Source organism: Anopheles darlingi, chromosome 2, assembly GCF_943734745.1.
Source record: "Anopheles darlingi chromosome 2, idAnoDarlMG_H_01, whole genome shotgun sequence".
Taxonomy (NCBI): Eukaryota; Metazoa; Arthropoda; class Insecta; order Diptera; family Culicidae; genus Anopheles; species Anopheles darlingi.
Window position 1 is genome coordinate 59,032,897 of NC_064874.1, and position 19,950 is coordinate 59,052,846.

At 38.1% G+C, this 19,950-nt stretch overlaps 1 protein-coding gene across 3 annotated transcripts; it reads right to left on the minus strand.

Moving 5' to 3' along the window:
• Positions 1 to 9,215: 9,215 nt before the first annotated feature.
• LOC125949899 (uncharacterized) lies at positions 9,216 to 18,213 on the minus strand. Of its 3 annotated transcripts, none has more exons than XM_049677364.1 (2): positions 18,109 to 18,213; positions 9,216 to 17,156 (listed from the first exon to the last, which is right to left on the minus strand). In XM_049677364.1, the coding sequence occupies exon 2, from the start codon at positions 17,067 to 17,069 to the stop codon at positions 9,378 to 9,380; it is 7,692 nt and encodes a 2,563-aa protein (XP_049533321.1). In that variant the 5' UTR covers positions 17,070 to 17,156; positions 18,109 to 18,213; the 3' UTR covers positions 9,216 to 9,377. The 3 variants fall into 3 exon arrangements, with proteins under 3 accessions (XP_049533321.1, XP_049533319.1, XP_049533320.1); XM_049677362.1 differs by having other exon boundaries at positions 18,088 to 18,113; XM_049677363.1 differs by lacking the exon at positions 18,109 to 18,213 and adding an exon at positions 17,430 to 18,057.
• Between the last annotated feature and the right edge of the window lie 1,737 nt (positions 18,214 to 19,950).

A 19,950-nucleotide genomic window follows, 5' to 3' on the forward strand; every position in this document is an offset into this window, starting at 1 on the left:
ATTTTAGATCACTTAGGCGCAAGGCGCGCAATTCTGAGACGATAATGAATGAATAATGAAAGGAATTAAATGGACATATCGCCTGCATCAAGTAATATCGAAAAATGGGACAGTTGTATGAATGCCTTCGTTCATTTTAGTCGTTCAATAATTAACGCGAAATGTGTTTTGAAAATACTAAATTAAATCTTTTAAAATATCTGTGTAAGATTTAGTCCAGGTTTTGTGTTTAAAGGGTCTACTCCTGTAGGATGGTATCCGTTTCCTTGTGGAAATTCGTTCATTATGCCCTTGCAAACGATCATTTTGAACGGTGGTGACAGCAGGTGATACCCTAGGTAATTGTAAACGCGCTACTAGAATACACCTTTTCGGATTGGATTCGGAATCGGAAATAACGCTTAAAACGTAGCTGTCATTTATCTGTCAAACTTTATGGTAGATGACAGACGTTTTGTTTCCTGTCTGACTATGGAAAATTTATCGTTCTTTTTATTTGTGATTCTTCGCTCGCGATAAGTTCGCTCCGCGCCTAATACTGGTGAGTGAGAGACACATGTTATTACATGTTGGCCGTGAGTACTTAAAAGTAATCTATTCATTATTTTTCTTTAAACTGATGCATAAAATCTGTCATAAATAATCTTGTGGTAAACTTGTACTAGTGATGACAATCAGCAAGGCTAAGTGCTGTTTCATTTGTTACGTAGTTTTCGTATTTTCAAATTGTTGGCCCAAATCGTTTTGCAAGAACGGCTGATAATACGTTTTAAGTGAGGTCTGACTTGCATTTTGCTGCCTAATATGGGACCTATTGATAGGAGAAGTGGTTCTTCTTCATGGCAATGCTCACCCACACACTTGCAGCCATTACTAGGGAAAAAATGGAGCAACTGGAGTGGGAAACATTAGAAGGCACTTCTAACAGTCCTGATCTGTACCTCTGTGACTTTCATGTGTTGATCTCTCAAGGAAATTTTGGGGGATAAAAGATTCATCGATGATGTTGAGGATGAAACCTCATTTGCGCAGTTGGCTGCAAACACGACCAACATATTTTTACGAGAAATATATTAAAAAGCTGCCTATCCGCTCGGAAAAATGTGGTTCGGAATCAGGAGATTATGTAGAAAAATAAAAAAAAACCTTTTGTGCGTTCAAGCTAAATCTGGTTTAGCTTTTTGCTTTAACTTTTAGCTTTTAAAAGCGTTAATAAGATGCTTTAATGCTTGCTTTTTACAAAATATGTGTTTTTCATTCAACGCTTTTCGAACAACTTTTTTACCCAGAATGTCTCCTCTCGAAATGTATCAACACAAACGAGTTTTAATACGTGCACTGATCTTCTTGCTCATCGTTAACGTTAACGGTAAGTTCATTAACGGTATATGCCAATAATTTAGTACGTAACTCTCAATGCTTTAATAATATGGCACTATACCATATTTCGTTTAATTTTGAACAGCATATTATTGTATCACATCATTTGTAGAGCGATCAAAATCATCAAATCATAATTTGAAATTTTATGCACAATAATGTTTTGGCTAGAATGCAATCACATACATACAATCACTTATAATACGCGAATATTCCTACCTGATTACTAGAAATATCCTGGATATTATATACTTCTTTTTTCTATTCTCCTGTCGGTACGTAATCAACTAAAGCCCGTGACGATCACTCTACAAACAGAGCTCCAATCATTGAAACAACTGACGAAGAAGTAACAATACAATCCGGCATTAGTTGGATGGTTAAATGCAAGTTTAACTACCCGATAATTTGGAAAGCATATGATGCTGACTTCGACTGGGTATGCTAATCAGTGGAGACCACAGTTTAGAATAATTTGTTACGGTATAAATTATCGCTTTTACAAAACATTTTACAGATGCCCCCCACCGTCAAAAATTCGTCGTTCTTTAGTGAATCAGAAAAGCGATACGTCTCCATTCTCACCATTGGCTATACATCAGCAGCAACAGTTGGCCGATATTACTGTGTTGTATCAGAAATGAAAAATGAAGATATAGATGAAATGGTGACTGAGGGTTTTGCATCCCATGTATACTTATTTGTAATCGACTACAAGCAGCCTCTAGTACCGACGAATGAAAAGTCGTATTACATGACGCATGATAAATTTGTAATACCGTGTAAACCTTCATACCGTGACATAGAGGTGGAACTGTGCAACAAGGTAAGATATTAGCATGTATTACAACTTCGATTGTGTCATACAAACTGGACCAATAGTTATTTTTGAGATAAAGGCGACTTCGATTGATCTTATATATATTTTTAAACATTGCGTGAGGGTAGAAGAGCCGTATGTTTAATTTTACATTTTTTTAGGATGAAAAGTGCTTGACTGTTTCCAATTCAACAAAAGGATTCACGATTTCGAAAACATCGTCAATCATTTCTGAAGACGGCATGCTGTATTGTAAATGCGACAATGCAAGCTATGCAGTTCATATTCTACCGGCAGATGGTGAGTTATAATGTTGATGTATTGGTATGTTGCATACATTAAACGTATTTATTATTGTGATATAGAATGTGATATTGCGAATGATGTGATATTGCGAAACACCTTTCAACAAAAAATGTACAGTTCGAAAATGTTTTTTATAATGAACGAATGTGTACAGCTAGTAGCAAACTTGTCCTCATAAGTAATGACATTTGTTTCTATCGTAGATTGGCTTGACAACAATTACGAACCCATTAAAATAGCGCAACTAGACGAAAGAATTACTCACACGTGCCCTATCTTAATCATCCCTGGTGAGAAAGTAATGATCATGGAGAAAGCCGTATTACATTACCACTCAAAACGCGATGTAAGTTTTTACACATACTTGTACACTAAGGAACTAATCGCACCGTCTTATTTTCCAGAGCAATATAATCAAACCAGAAGCCTCGAACACTACGGTACTCTTTACTGTTGATGTCGTCCTGATATCAGGCAACATCAATAAAACATTCGACACCCAAGCATGTGATATTATCATCCTGCAATTGAATGTTACCGAACTGTCCGATGCAGTTTGTTATAAGAATGGAGCTATTGTTCAAATGGAAAATGTTACCTCTTGCAATTGTGAACCCCAAACGATTCTATCTTTTGAGAATCGCGTGCGACAAGATGATGATGTGATTGGCGAGTATCAGTGTAAACTGAAAAACTCGTACAAAACTTCTGACGGCAGCTCTAGTGTTATCCCCTCTAATATTAAATTGGTAGTGTTAGCTTTATTTCTTAACAGGATTTACAGAAGCAGTTACTTCTCTACAAATTTCAAATAATCATATGAAACATATTGTGTGACAATCACATAATGGACAACTGGACACGTGTACTGAGCATTGGGACAGTGATTGCAGATGTAAGCAAATCAGATACAGATGAAGCTCTGGTAGGCGCTATAGTCAGGGCGTCGGCTCCACAGTGACGTGACAGTATAGGACGCCAGTTGGCTACTCGGATCATTGTGGCTAACGAAGTGGAATATTTGCTCAAGTACGAGTGCGGATCTATTAGCAATAATGCTGGGTAGCACAGCTTTTTTAAAGAGGACAGGAGGGTATGTCAATGGTAATTAATTATTATTTTTTAATCGGTATTAAACAATTTTGGACAATTTTATCCTGAAATGTATTTCTTCAGAGGAGTTTCATATCATATCCTATAGTTATTATTGCAGCTTCGTTAAACTTGTTCTCTATTCCCCTTTATCTATCTCGATACTGTCTTTTCTCTTACTCGGTAAAAACAACAGCAGCGGTCGCTGCGACAGCCACAACAGCGATGATGGAAGTGATAGCAAAGCAGCGAAAAACGTGAGATAGCTGCGTAAAAAGTTACGAAAAAATGCCCACATTTTTCGTGATGCCCACAACATCGTGGTTTAAAATATTTAAGTGCCTGCAAACAGATGATTATATGAAGAGTGCACTATCAGCGATCACAGGTCGCCGCGCTCTGATATGGGCTAAATACTATGACTCCTTGAAAGCTACCAATCCTGAACTCCTCAAGAATTGACCACGCGTGGGATCACTGCTGTGCACCAGCATCCGTCCAATCATTTACTGCTTATAGCGGCGATTCTACCAGCCAGGGGTGTTGTTTGTGAGTTTATTCTACACAGTTCAGTAAGTGGTTTGTCGCTGTCATCAGTGGTGAAGCATGCATCTGCTATCAAAGTTATCACGCGGGAGACTTTTTAAAAAATGATTCTTTATTTGAGCACTGTGGACCACAAGATTGAAGATCATCATCTTCCTGCGATGCGCATGAAGATGCGCGACACTCCGAGCGATGATATCGGTGTCATCAGTGATGTGCAGTGATCAGCATAAACATTGGCGAGATGTGCAGCGAGCGGATGCAGGTCGCGAACATAGACGAGATGTGCAGCGGGCGGATGCGTTCTTGTAAACAGTCGTTTGGTTGGCGATATAGTTCGGTTGGCGATAACCGCTCCTCATTCAGTCGTCGAACCTCCTGGATCGAGCCAATGTGTCGGCTAGCGTCGGTAGCTGTTAAATGTGAATCTGCGTGTCATCGAATTCCTCTGCATCGGTGGTGGTTGGCATTTGGTTCGTTTGTATCTGAATATTGTTTTTGTTTTTCTTGGCTTTTGCAATGGTGTAGGCTATTATTATTATGAGGCTGCATCTGGTTACGAAGACTCCGCTCTACAAACCCCAGGTAATTTGGTATGAGCTAGTTCGGAGATGTTGTAGTCTTCTGATACTTGTTTTTTTTTGCCTTTTTGCCGTAGGTTGGTTTGGCGGTCTTAACTTTTGTGATGTTAAGATCTGTGGACGATGTGATAAAGGGTTGGTCGACTATTTTGAGAATAGTATTTTGGTACGTATGATTGTGGAAAGAAATGGAACAGTGTTCAAAGGTTATAATATATGAACCTTCTAAAATTCTGTCGGCTGCTCCACAGGTCGTTCCTAGCATGCCGTTTACGTCGTTCACTAGAATAGTTGATGTTCACATTTCTACAACGGGTGTATGGTTTTCTATGGTTTCATAGTTACAATGACTATTCATTCCCTTTATCACATTATGTATGCACTTGTCAGAAGATACATCTTTGATTTCGTCTAATTTGCAGATTGTCCAGTTTGACAATTTTGGGCATTCGGCATTTAGCAGGTGTAGAGTTGTTTTGCCTTTGAAGTACTGTTTACCATGAATTTTAATTCGCTCGCCTTGGTTGATTACAGGTTCTATCAGCAGTTGTTTGAAAATATCTTCGCTGACGTTTGGGATTCATATTATATACAGGATAATTTCTCGTTCGTTGCCGATGTTGTTCCAAAGTATTACACTTTGGCCTCGTTTTTGAAGTTTTGTTTAATTCCCTGTTTTTTCTAATAATTGTGCGATTTCTGCGAAAGTTTGGATCTGCTAAAATATGTTTTATATACTTCTTGTATCAGATCAAACTATGATTCTGCAGCATGTAAGCCATTTGTTTTGTTAGGGACAAAGAATTCATTCATAATGCTCACAAGAATTTCTTTTGTGAAGTGAGTTTTTTTTATAAGAATTCTTCTATAGTTAGGGAATGGGTGACTGTTGTTTCTGCATTAATGTTAGTTTGCTCAAAGATTATTTGCAGTCTGAATGCATTTAGTGGGGCTTCAGTGGATATTATATAATAATGTCGCCTTCACCTGAATGTTTTGTTACGCTGAGGGAGTGAATTTGAACTCTTCTTAAAATGTCTGCGACTACTTTATTACGACCAGGTTTGTATTTTAGAGAGTTCGAGAAGCGAAATGTATGAGTTTATCTTTTCCTATTTTGCCTTGGCTAAGAACAGCATCTATGACATAATTAGATGCATCAGTTGTTATTAAAAATGGTTTGTTGAAATTGGGGTAGGTTAAGACATCACTTGAGGAGAGCAATGTTTTAAGCGTAGCAAAGGATTTCTTTTCAATTTGTTTAAATGTTATATTTCTATTTTGGTTAGCTGGAGTGTCTTTTTCTTCTCTTAGCAGCGCCGTTAGGGGTTTGGCGATTTTTGCAAAGTCTTTTATAAATCTTCTCTAGTATCCGATTAGTCCAAGGGATCCACTTAATTCCTTAATTGTTATTGGCTCGTGTCATTTTTCGATTGATTCAATTTTCTTAGAATTTGGCATAATGCCATTTTCTGTAATCACGTAGCCTAAAAACTCTACGGACCGCCTCGAAAGTTCGGATTTGTCAGGTTGGACTTTTAAATTAGCTTTCTGTAAAACTTTTAGAATTGTTTCTTAGTTTTTTGTAGCAAGTTCTAGTGTTTTTTTCCAAATACAACAACGTCGTCCATATAAACGTAGCATATCTTTCCTATGTGCTCCCTTAAAACGTCGTCCATCGAAATATGAAAAAATTGAAATATAACGGGTGCATTTTTTAATCCGAATGGCATACGAACAAAATTATATTCGCCTTGGTTTATAGAAAAAGCAGCTTTCTCTATGTCTTTGGGATTCATCTTGATTTGATAGAATCCTGATGCCAAGTCTAAAGTTATAAAATAATGTGTGATATCCCGGGCATTGGATATCTATCCGAAATAGTCTTCTGGTTTAATTTACGATAGCCCATGACAAGTCTGATTTTTTATTTATTTGATGCGTTCATCTTTGTTGGAACTATCCAGACAGGTGAATTCCATGGGGATCTGGATGGTTGGATAATTCCGTCATTAAGCATCTTTGCTATTTGTGAATTAACTTCATCTTTGTGAGCCATGGGGTATGGGTACTATTTTTGATATATAAGTATATCATCTGGGGTTCTTATGGAACATTCTACATTTGTTGTGCAAATTAGTCTGTTAAAAGGGTTGTGGAAATCATGTTTCACGGATTTCAAAACGGGAAGCAAGATTTTTTTCTCATCATTTGATAGGTGTGAGAGTTTAAATTCAGAGTTTATATTAACATGGTTTACTTTTGTAGGATTTGCACGAGAGAAGTAAAAATCTAATGGTATCTTGAGAATTACATGATCTCCAAAGACTTGAAGGATTCGTTATTTGGAGATCAAATTGTAATATTCTCTGAGAATGTTCGTTCTAATCAATCCATCGAAAAAGGTGTGGAAATCAAAAATTAAAAAGTTTTCTGATTTATTCTGAATAGGACTAAATAATGGGAGATTAATTGATTCGGTTGCTGTTTTCTTTCCGGTAACTCCTCTGATAAATTCGGCTGGAATGTTGTGAATTGGTTTACCTGAGTTGTGTGCCCATTTTTTCGAGATAGGCTTAAATTTGCTCCGCATTCTATTAGTAGTTTCATTTCTCCTTTCGATGTGGGGACAATGATATACGGAAGGGGTGGTGTTTCCTTTGATGTTGTTACCATTTGCTCACCCATTCCGGATTTGTCTCTAAAAAATGAAAGTTTGATGATCCATTTGGTTCTGGTTCTGGTTCTATTTCAGGTTCTGCATCAGGCTCTGGCTGTGGCTCTGGTTATATATATTCCTGAACTTCTTATTCTTCCAAGTAGTTGTTGTACTCTTCTTCATTCATTCCTTCTACGTGATGAGCTACACATTTCTCTGGTGGTTGGAGCAGGAGCAGTAGCATCCTGTCGAGAGCCTTCCGATTAGACTCCTTGACCTCAGGACTACGCTTCTCTGTGGCGTCAGCCGGGACGAGGCTGTTGTCCTTTAGCGGGGGCTTTGGTTATTTCGGGTCAAAAAAGAGCTTTTTTTGACGATTTTTAGTGCAGAAACCAGTCAACTTAAATTTTTCAAGTTAATGTCATATTAAACAACAACTTTTCAAGAATATTTGGTTACATTTTGGAGAAGATTTGGTCAAAACTACGTTCATGGCATCCAAAATGCGACGGCATGTTCAATTCGTGTTCGTTAACGGTCGTTTCAAATTCAAAAAGCCGAAGTGAGACGGCACAGCGCCATCTACCCGTTCAACGCATGAACTGCACACTTTTTCGTGCGTTTAGAACTCTAATTTCAGCACTTCAGCAATTTCAAATTTAACCGTTGTTTTACCGTTTTTTTTTGTTTCTGCACTAAAAATCGTCAAAAATAAACCTTTTAGGATCCGAAATATCCGAAATAATCCCCTTAAGAAAATATGAGCCCGGTATTGCGAAGCTCTTTGCTGGTCCCTATAATGGATGCCCAATGGTGGCATCATACCTAAAGGAACCCTGTAATAAGAATTCCTTACCAGAGGTCAATGCTACTTGTCACATAATCAGCAAAAACGCGCGCGTATAGTATTCGTTCGACCCGTGAATTAACTTTCTTGTCCAATCGGAGATCACTCCTTCAATCTGAATGTAACTCATCACTTTTAAGAGCTGCTGTTTGGGCCGAAGTTCAAAGAATTTCTCATTATTACACACGCATATTACTCTTTGTTCCGTCACCTTTCAATCAGAGCCTTGTTCGACCATGCGCCTCCATTGGCAGCACCACGTGAACACATTCAGCGAAAGAACATTGCCGTACCGGCGAACACGACAACCGTAAGCTTCTATGCTTGGTTCATCGTATGCATTAATGCAGAGTTTCATCACTATCAGTATGAACAGATTGGGACGAATTTCTTACTTACTGAGAATTTTTAAGGCATTTTAAACAGATAGAAAAATGTCAGTGTCAACATCTATGCTTATTATTTACTTAATTTCCTTGTATAAGAGTGCAGACCAATCGACTTCTCCTGCTAGATCATGTTATGACGTTATTCAATCCATTCGCCTCTGATCCACTGCGTCCGAACTGAACTTCAGTCCAGCTGCCCGTTAAAGGGTTTGTTGCGGCTAGAGTTTATTGTCCTCTGCTTAGCACCAGCCAACAAAGTCGTAGTCTGCTTCCTACCAAAACCGACCGTCACAACCAAAATGGCGTGAGAGAAAGTAGCAACAGATGTTTAACCGGATGTAGTGCTCCACGCATTAAACGTGGAGTGTTGCTTCTGCACCTTGAAGGGAAGTGTGACATCATCTGTTGAGTTACTTCATTACTAAATGTGTGTTTTCATTACGGTGCTGTAATAGTTAAAATGTCTCTTCAGTTATTTCAAATGATCCAATCAACCTCTACTTACTTATTTTGAACTACAGTACACAGAAGCTCTAGTATGACATCAAACAATTATTTCCTTCTTCATTCACCAAACAGATAATATATTATTTAATATAACTTTATTAAGTTACAAACCCTTTAGATCAACTATCTTTAATTTATTTTTTTTTTCCACTTAGATCTGCTAGCAGAAGTTCATTCTATACAACTTATCTTCCTCAATAACAATTAAAACTACGATAACAGAAATAAAGCAAAGAAGACCTCACGTTCATTACGATTTCATCAATTGATGATATGTGGTTATAGCAACTTTTCGATCTTTTATTCTCTCATACATTACCTGTAAGACAGAAGGCACGTTTGACGGCAGCGATGCCATCATTTGTTTCAGTTCTTTGATGTATTCTTCTATTTTCTTCAAATCCCACTCTTGCCATGGTTCCGTACCGTCTTCCCTGCCCAATTTGTGATTAACTAAGTATTTTACTATATCTGTGTAGCCATTTTCCAGTGCCAAATGTAAAATACTTCGACCTTTTCTATCGTAAACGCCTAAGTAGTCCATATTCGTATTTTTCATTATCAATTTAAATACAGCATCCGTCGAGTTGGTGTCACTCGCTGGTTCCGACACACAATAGTGTCCGGCATTCCATCCGCTCTCCAAGTCTGTTTCATTCGGGTGATAGTGTTTATCTTCTAAGAGGTATTTTATAATATTATATATCCTAGCTTGAACATATAGATGCAATAAATTTGGGTTTCCTTCACTTATACTTGCAAGGTACTCATATACTGACACGACTTTTTGCAAATTAATAAAATAAAGCGATAGTTTATGCAAAGACTTCATAATTAATAAAATCATTGATTTGTTTACCGCTAGCTCAAGCATTTCATTCAAATATTGTGCCATCGAGAGCCTTCCATACGCCACTGACAGAGCAAGTAAAGAAAGATAGCCCTGATCCGTGGATTGATCGAAGACAGACCATTGTATTACATGCTCATCGATCATGGCTTCATCATTATTAGCATTCCCCTTTTCATCATCATTTTCATACTGAACTTCCACACCAGGTTTAATGCCTTGTATGTTGCGATAATGACTAACGAGGACTTTGAAAATGCTGATTCTGTTTAGTCTGATGCACTCCGTCATGCAGGCAAGTAATTCTGTGCCAGTGCTTCTAGCCAATGATTGATGTATTTGGTGCTGATACGCAATGATCAGACGCTCTAATGTTGAGACATCTCTATACCTGATTGCCGTTAGACAAGCATCATCAATTATATGATCTGCTACGCTCTTTTGTTTTATTATTTGTAGTATGTTTTGTTGCGAGAAGTTGTAGATCGTTTTGCATAAGCTATGTAAAAGGTAGTCGCATTTTGCATTAAATGGAAATTGAGCTGTTGCTTGATAAACCGCTTCATAGCATTCTCTAAACTGGGAGCATTCGTTTGAGCTCATTATTTTATAGTTGCGTATGCTATTAATACCGAGTTGATATACATCCTCAATTTGATTACCAAGGGTAACAACTCCAAGTCGTGAGCAAATTATGTAAACCACAGTCCCAATGTTCCCAGCTCCAACAGCAACGTGGATAGCACTCTTTCTTCTGTCATTACTGGTGAAACAAAGTTCCTTGATTTTATTCATCTGACTTCCGGTTGTGCACCCCATCGCAAACATTTTATTAAATTGTACAAAGTTGTTTGCCAAGTAGTTCATCACATTTCTACCCTCATCATCAGACGTGATCTCAAACACTCGTTTTGTTATGTACGCCAAAAGATTTTCATTTTCAGTGTTGCAACACTCACTTAAGCTAACCTTTCTTGAAGCGCAGTAATGGAAGATATTCCAACCATTCTGCTCATTGGTAGTCATGACATTAAACATGTAGTGCTTAATCAAGTACATAGCCATACAGCTAGGTCCCGATTTTACAGCAATATGTAACACATTTCTACCCTCTGCATCTAATTCATAAAGATTGCCAATTTGCTCAAATAGGTATTTATAAATCGGAGCAAAATCAAACTCATCGAACTTACATCTACCTGTGGCATGGTGAGCAATTTTCATAATATCCAGCAGACATTTTACATCGATGTTAACGTTAAATGTTTTAAATAAAAACCTTATGGCCGGCTCACGATTAAGGCATACAGCAAGAACCACAAGCTTCATTTTACATGCATCTTCCACCGACTGATAGGTCGATAGATTCGCATCAACTTGCTTTACCAATTCCTCTAAATTTATTAGGCTCAGGTCACATTTTTCAATATCACATTTTTCAACAACATTATAAAATTTAACATACTCATCTACATTGTAGGCATTAACCAGCCATTTGGTGACATCAAAGAAATCTGATGATTTCAGACTCTTCGCTGTACATGCTAACCAATGCGCATCATAAACCCATGCAGGAATCGCCCAGGGAAACTCACGTTGCAAATAGTACACCAAAAATAAGGATCTGCGTTCCATTGCTATTTGGTACAACTCTTTGGCATCATTTTCGAGAAACAAACGGTTACTATTTGTCTCTTGTGGATGGATTAATGAAAGTTTAGCTATTTGCTTGACTAAAATACAAATTACATCGCGATAAAACCATTTCACTCCGACGGATTTCATTATCTCGTGAATCGCACGGTAGCAGAATGTTAAATTTGAGATGGCATCAACTGTTAGATTATTGATTTCATCGAAAGAATTGAGTCCTAATTTTCTAGCGAGTATGTATGTTACAATATCATCTTGTTCGTTTTCGATTGCCAGGTAAAGAATGCTTCGGTTTTTGTGATCGAATTTATCAAAACAGTCCATGTTTATTTGATTTTCTAACATGTAACGGAAAAAGTCAGTTTTACCATCATTAACATTAAACGATTCATTACCATTATAAACAATTTCTTCTACATCAGGCGAACGTTGATGTGAAACACACAAATGGAACACATTCCAACCATTTACCTCATCAACAGCCTCGAAATCGATATTGTATCGTTTCATCAGACATTTTGAGAAGTCAAGAAGATCTGATGTCACGGAGAGACGAAGCAAATTTGTCGCTTCGATGTTACTTATACTCGGTGCCAGATACAGCAGACATACATACGCTTGGCTTGCTTGTATGTTGGTTTTAGCTTGTAATTCTTTTAACAAACGGTAAGTTACTTTTGCAAGATGGTAAACAATCCCGGCAGAAAGGTTCAACTTGCATGACTGTATCATATACTTCAGCATTGAAGGCCTTACACCAACCACACATATAATCAATAGCTTCAGTATGCTTTTGTTAAGCGTGATTTCAATCGGTGTGTTTTGTAAAATTATGTCTTTTATAGCGTAAACTTTTCTTATTATCACTTCATCAAAAGCAGTAATAAGATAACATGCTTTATCGCTTTGAATCGAGCAAGGCATGAAATGTTCGATCTCAAATCGAGAACAGTAGAGATCAAAAAAAAACTTGAATTCGTTTTTGTAATCCATTTGGACAGTGGTTTCTATGCACATCCAAAGCTTTTTTTTGTCTAACAAGGATGGCTCCTTTTCGGCAAAATATTTTAATAAGAAAACCTGTCTTTCCCATTTCCACCCATTCAATAAAGCTATGTGTTTGAACATTTGAAAGAATTCTTCTTGATTAACGTGTTGAATTATACTTTCCAGCATCCTTGGAGAGTCTTCAAAGAAAATGTAATTTAAGCTCAAGCTTCCTTTATCAAAGAAATTAACGAGGTAATCCCTATTGTTGTTATGATAATCGATGGTACGTGGGAAATATTTAGGCATTACATTGACCAACGACTTGGCCACCCTACCACAAAATTGTTTCATCTTTTTGCACGCATCATGTGACTCGTACTCGATTGCCTCAAGGCTTAAAAATTTCATTATATAATTTGCATATCTCACTGCTGAACAAACTTCAGCATGTTGCGATAAAATTACCTGCCTGTAAAGCACATCTACATTTATTGAGGCCCCATGGTGCAACAAATAAAATATCAATGCTCGATTCTCTCTGTAGAATGCATAATCCAAGGCAGTCCATCCCATCAAATTATCTTTTATGTTTATAATGTTGGATCTAAATAAATTGTTGAAAATGCAAGGCCCGTTATGTAAATCCCCATAACGTACCCAAAGATGTAAATAAGTACGATTTCCACCATCTTTCTTGTTGAAATGCTCCGGTTCATTGGTAAATAACAATTTAACCTTTTTCCAATCATTCTCAATGATGGCTAAATGAAGAGGACAGTGTTTGGCTAGAATTACATCAATATAATCCATTAGCCCATTTTCTACCAAGAACGACTTTGAGCCAGTTATGTCTAATAGGTGTTGTTGTTGAGTTGAGAGTTTGGAATATTGCTGCCTACTTCGTAGAGTTAACGATAACAACTTTGAACCAGGTTGAGTGACTTCTATTCGTCGCTTGACAATCCACCAGGCAGCCAAATATTCAGCGAATGTTCGATGAATAAACATTGGAACATCATTGCGTATGCCATGAATGATTCCAGTTTTTTCGCTGCCGTCGGATATTTTCTTCGTGTAATGCTCTGCCTCACTCATTTCATTTGCTGATAAGTTATCGGCAAGTACACTTTTGTCAAATAACACCCTCAGTGCTACCAGTCCATGGAGCATTTTTGCCTCATCTATGGCCTTCTCTATTTTTGGTATTTCAGAAGGTTTATCTGCTACAATTTTATCTGCGCCATTTTTGTCATAGAGAAGCTGTCGAATCTTAATCTTCAAAAATTCTTCCACAGTAACAGATGCCTTTGATATGTACGATCGTCCTATGAACGGCTCAAACAACTTTATATTGCATGTTTTTAAAGGAAAGTGTATGTGTCTGCTTTGGTTATGATAAAAATGATTCCCAAGAATATCTATTGACATCATTAGGTTCAACGGGATATCACTCATATCACCCAAATGATAAAGTAGCATAAAACACAGCGATTTATAAAAATCAGATATTTCTTTATCGTCAATGTTCCCATAACGCCATTTTACCTTCATCATCTTATACAGAATAGAAACTTTATCACACAACCTAAGAGGTTTTAATTGATAAAATACTGGCTTAACGAATGCTTCTTCGAATTGTCTTTTGAAACTGTAAGGACGGCTGGTGAGGTATAATTTGTTCACTCCATCGAATTGTTCAAATAAAGAGAGAAGCTTCAGGACCACCTCCTTATAATCTGGCGCGATTTCATCGAACCCGTCCAGCAGCAACACCAATTCACCTGCATTAAACTTTTCTTTGAACACCTGTAGCTGGATCATACTGCTCAAAGATAAACCGTGATGTTTCACCAACTCTTCGCTTACACTAACTTTTTCACCTGAAAGAACTAAACAGTTCGAACAATTCTGAGCATTTTCCCGCTCATTTTGAAGCGTTAAATGAACCAACTTATATAACATTCGCATAGCTTCAATTTCATTTGTGACCGTTCCAGTACTTTTCTCTGAGAACCGCATGTAATCTTTGAAGTCGGTGCAATGATCGGATAGGTTACAGCGCACAATCCATGATGAAGGATTTTGTTTCTGCAAATGCCTGGCCAGCCACGTAAGATTGGTTGTCTTCCCGCCTCCCGCTTCTGCTAACAGTATCAACACCTTTTTTGTGTCCTCGGCATCAATTGGTTTAAGCTCATTCGCTGGGTTATTTAAATTTGTTGGGTTTAGCCCGGCAAAAATCCTTAGCAAACTCAGATCTTCCTTTATGCGTTTTGTTATTTCCGCAAAGCTGATTTCTTCCTGCTTCGTGTTGCTTATGTTTTCAAAAATGTCATACATTTCTCCACGACTCGACCAATCCACATTTTCTGCCTTTACATTTATCTGCTGATCAATCCAACAGCGATGAACATAAGTATCTTTAATTTCTCGATAGTTTTTCACTATTTCGTTGTTTTCTGCTATTTGATTTCCATCGTCTAATAGTTTAATTACTTCTTCAATTGAATCAATTTGGAATTTATTCCGAAATAACTTATCTGCAGCAATGGTTGTTCCACATAACGAAATGTTTTCACTGAGAAACTGTTTCCACGAGTCATTTGTTAAGTCGCTAAGGCGAAAGTTACTAAAATCGGTTGGAGTGTTACTTGTTTTCCTAATTAGAAACACTTGTTTTGCAGTGGTCTTTAGGATATCTTTTTTCCATTTTCGTACGATACTCTGAACTGATTTCATCGCATCATTGCAGATAATGATCATAAAGATTGGGTCCTCGATAAAACGAAGCGTCTTTTCTACTGTGTCTGCATTGCTGGTGAAATCCGTATCTTCAACCAATAGAGTACAAACACGATCTTCATGCTGTAGCACTAATATTTCTAATAGTACCACAGCAGCAAACTGGACATCGTACGTCTCCACTTCAAAGTAGCTTTCAGTTTCAATCCGATCATACAATTCGGAACTTTTAAGAGCGTCGTGGCTGATTCGAAATGGTAACGAGGCTACTTTCTTACGGAGCTTTTCAGAAGCACCTTTCAACTTGATATACGCTAGTGTGCTCTCAATATTTTCCAGGTCTTTTTTTATGTCATCTGAATGTAAAATTTTGGCACGTGGATCAGCCATCCAATCAAAAAACCTTTTAATCAGATTGTCGGTAGCGACCTTACCCTCAAGACACCCCTTCCATCGATCAACAGCTAAGTGACCATCATCAAAGTACAACTCTCTCCAAAGTGTTGTTATTACTTCATCTAATCCTTGCTCATTGTAGGTGCCACACACCAAACTGAATCGTTCACAGAACAATTTAAGCGATTCATCAACATTATCATCGGGGAATATTGCAGAACTAATTGATGAGGATGATTCTAAATTGTTTTGGTCCGACAAAAAGTTTTTCGATACATATATCTTATTGTTCTTTTTCAAATGCTCCCATACAGTACCTTCGAACTTGAATTCTTGCAGGTATTGGTCTTCAAACTCCTTTCTGAATGCCTCATAGCCTGGACTTGAGTTGGAGTAGTTTGAATGCAGAAAACTATCCCTAAATTCCCATACACAATCTGGCCCTGGATTGTTTTTCTTAACTATTATAGTCTTGATTGCTCCAAGATACTCATTGATAAGCGGTTTTTGCCAGGTTACAATTCCATCAATTGATTTGGTGGCATTGATTAATAGCCTTGCTAACGCAGCACGTTTGTAATGAGTTTCCAGTTTATAGCATTTACCTCCAGTCTTACCGAATATTGTCGAAATATAGAAATTCAATGACGTCGTTGAATCACCGATAACAGTTGCATCTATTGGGGTCCACAATACTTTCGCGTTGTCATCTAAAATCGCGTTGGTGCTCAGAATATAACCTGCAATATCAGCTGTTGTGCGTTGTTGTTTATCGTGCTGTTGCTGGTCTTTGAATGAGCCATAATACTCATCAATAGCAAACGTTTCTTTTTGTTTTTTCTTTTTACTTTCATTTCCTCTTTGCTTTTCCTTTGAGTTTTGCTTTTCATTTGCTCTTTGCTTTACATTTTCTTGTTTGTGAGGTATGAAATCGCTCAGAGTAACCTTGGGGGATTCTGTAATGCTGTCGATCGATCGATCAATTAGCTTGTGTTTCGCTTGAATCTTGAGAGTTCCTGTTGTGGCGCCATCCTGGAACTTGTACACGATGTCATCGAACTTATCGACTGCTCGATCTCGATTTTCCCCTTTGGAGTCCTCTCGGCCCTCTGCCAAGACTGTGAAGCTGAAGTCGTTCGATGGTTCCTTTAACTTTTCGATTTTTGCAAGACTAACAACAATTCCAAGCTTTAATTGATAAGATGCACCATGAAGTTGATGTTTGAGGCCAGTTAAATTGAGGGCATCTACATCCTCCTTCTTCTTTGTGCCATCAACACTTCGATTTGAATTGCCTTTTGTATTTGCCATTTGAAGCACCGATTTTAACAGCAATAAAGACAATTTGTGATGGTTTCTTTGCGACAGGAGGAATTAGACTCCAGGAAGACAATTCAGCTAGAAGTAAAGAAAAAAAAAGCTTGCAATAATGTTCCAATGAGAAACATAAAATTAAGTAGTGTACTATCACGGTATCACATTAGCTTAACCACACGGCCAATATTGTCTTTCAAAAGTCTTACAAAAGAATATTGGATACTAAATGACATGTCTTTCAAACGAATTGTTGTGAAATAGCGTGGAACCAATAGATGGCCGTAACTTGTTCTTTCAATTGGTTAAAAATGTATTTTTTTTAAATTTATTTCATCTCAAATTGTTGTATTGCACCTTTTTATATCCGTTGCTCTTTTTATATCACACACTGCACGATTACGAAATCCTAATATCGCTCTAGCAATTCTAGTTCTCAATCAATTAATCATTTTAAAATGTTCAAACTTTGCCATTTGTAACCAACAGTGATCATCACAAGTCTTCACAGAATAGCATCGAGCGTGGCTAACCATCATTTATATGATACTGAATGCAAAAAAGTTTCGCGACCATGTATTTTAATGATCGGACATGCTGTTGTTAAGCGTTTCACAAATACAGTATATCCATCGTACAGGCACCAGTTTTGTCGATTGCAATCGAATTTTGTTATCGCACTCGAGGGTGCGATAAATGTTCAAACAGCACACAAACTTATCGGAAGACTTTATCTTATGCAATCTAAGGCGCCTCATGCCGCTCCACGATCAAGTCTCATCCGGACATCCGGATCGGTGACACAATCATTCTTATCACGTTTGATGATGTACCGGTCTTCATGCAATCAGAAGCGCTGCTGGTATGCGTTTCTGAATCGAGGTTCATTTGGACAACATTCGTGGCCACGTTATGACTCATTCGCTCGACGAAGAACAAACACTTTAAGGCACTTTGTAGCACGAACGAATGATCACAATCACATCACATTGCACCACGGTATTTCATTACTCACTTGTAGATGTCGGTTTCGTACCTTTTATGGAGAGTTATGATATTTATTCGCAAGAAGCTCCAGGCTTTCTTTGGCTATTTGCTGCTGTTGCTAGTATATTGCTTGCGAATCTCACTGCAGTCGTGCGTAATCGTCAACGGACAGCAAGAGACTATCGCCTGCCGGTTAGCTCTTAGGGCGAGCATCAGCTTTGAACGCCACTTCGGCACGCACACAGCTTCGAGCGTTTACTCATCGCTTTACAGCAACAGCACTCATTCGACTCGCTTTGAATCCACATAAAAAACAATCGTCTGGCTACAATATGTCACATTCATGAATATTTATCGTGAAAAAGCCATCTCCTGAAGATACAGTGATTTTAATCCACTCCTTTGGCAAACTTACTTCCACCGACTTGGTGGAATCCCATATGTAGAGTCACTTATCAACCCATGAAACGATGTGTTGGTTCCGATGCGGGAGACAACTTTCTCTCGCTCTCGAAAAGGTCTCAAATTGAAATGCTCTCTTACGGTCCCCAAACACGTGCTGTTGGCATCAGGTTCTTTCCGTTGTTGTATATGTAGTGAAAGGGTGACGGTTATGTAGGTTCGATGCATTGTTTGATTCGACATGCTGTCTGCATGATCTCGACATCTGTTAGTGTTTCTATTTTTATGAAATTTGTGATCAAATTTGCGTGCGAACAGGAATGGGCACGAAACTCCCGGCCGCCCTTTCAGGCTCCCTACTAGTACAAATTCGGGTTTAAGGTGTTTATTCGAGAGATCAAGCGGAAAAGTAGTGTGCCAAACAATCACAATTCATCAGGTGGTTAGATCACAATCGGAGTGGATGCAGGCACAGATGATACGAGAAAACACGTGCGAGTTCGGCATGAACACCGAAATGGGGCGACAGCCGAGGATAGCGACCTACGAACGAATCTTACGTACAACCAACCACTGACAGAGGTACAAAGCTGCTGCTACAGAGTGCCTCCGACGGAAACCGAATAGCACACTGCCGTGTACGAAAACTAAGGTTGTTGTTCCTGAAAAAAATTACGTTGAAATAAATAAAAGCGTTATGAAATTTTTATTTTTAGACACATAGTACAATGTCATCGGGTTAAACACCGAGCTCTCCAGGTATAAGGGCTAAGGTAATACCTGTCTTTCCAATTCATAATTTATTATTTCTCTTGAATAAATACGGCTCCGTCCTAAATTTATGAACAACAAAAACAAATCACCAGGCGTCCCCATTCGCACAGCGGGAAAAAACATACCTAGGCAGCCGAGCGAAATGCGAAAAGTGGTTCAGTTAAACGCTTTAAAGCAACACGCGTGAAACTTGATAAAATTGGAAAATCCTTTTGCACAACAGACCCATTAGGCATTTTAAATGCTAACAATAATTATTCAAGATGATATCATTAACATCTGTAAGATGGGTAATTCAATATTGTGAAGAACATAGCACTGCAGCATGCATTTGGCAAATAATACCGTTTGCTGCCGATTAGCAGCATGTCACATGAACCAACCGCCTTGAAGTGTTAGTTAGTATGAGTGAGAGCACAAAGCTTCTACAATGTTCCTGGCCTCATCGCAACAAGAAAGTCGGTTCTCGATGCATCTAACTATCGTGCTCGTCCTCGTCATTCATTCGCATTTTAAGAAGACGGCGATACAGACACACCATTCTCGCCTCAACAAAGTCTCCGTTAACAATCTCCATTTCTATATTGCACCATCTGGAAAAGTAATAGGTCACATTTTGATTGCCATTGCTCGGAAACATCATGCGATTGTGATTCGAAAAAGTTTGTTTGTGTCTCGAACGGTCGTCAAATGATATTAACCTATAGTGCTTCAC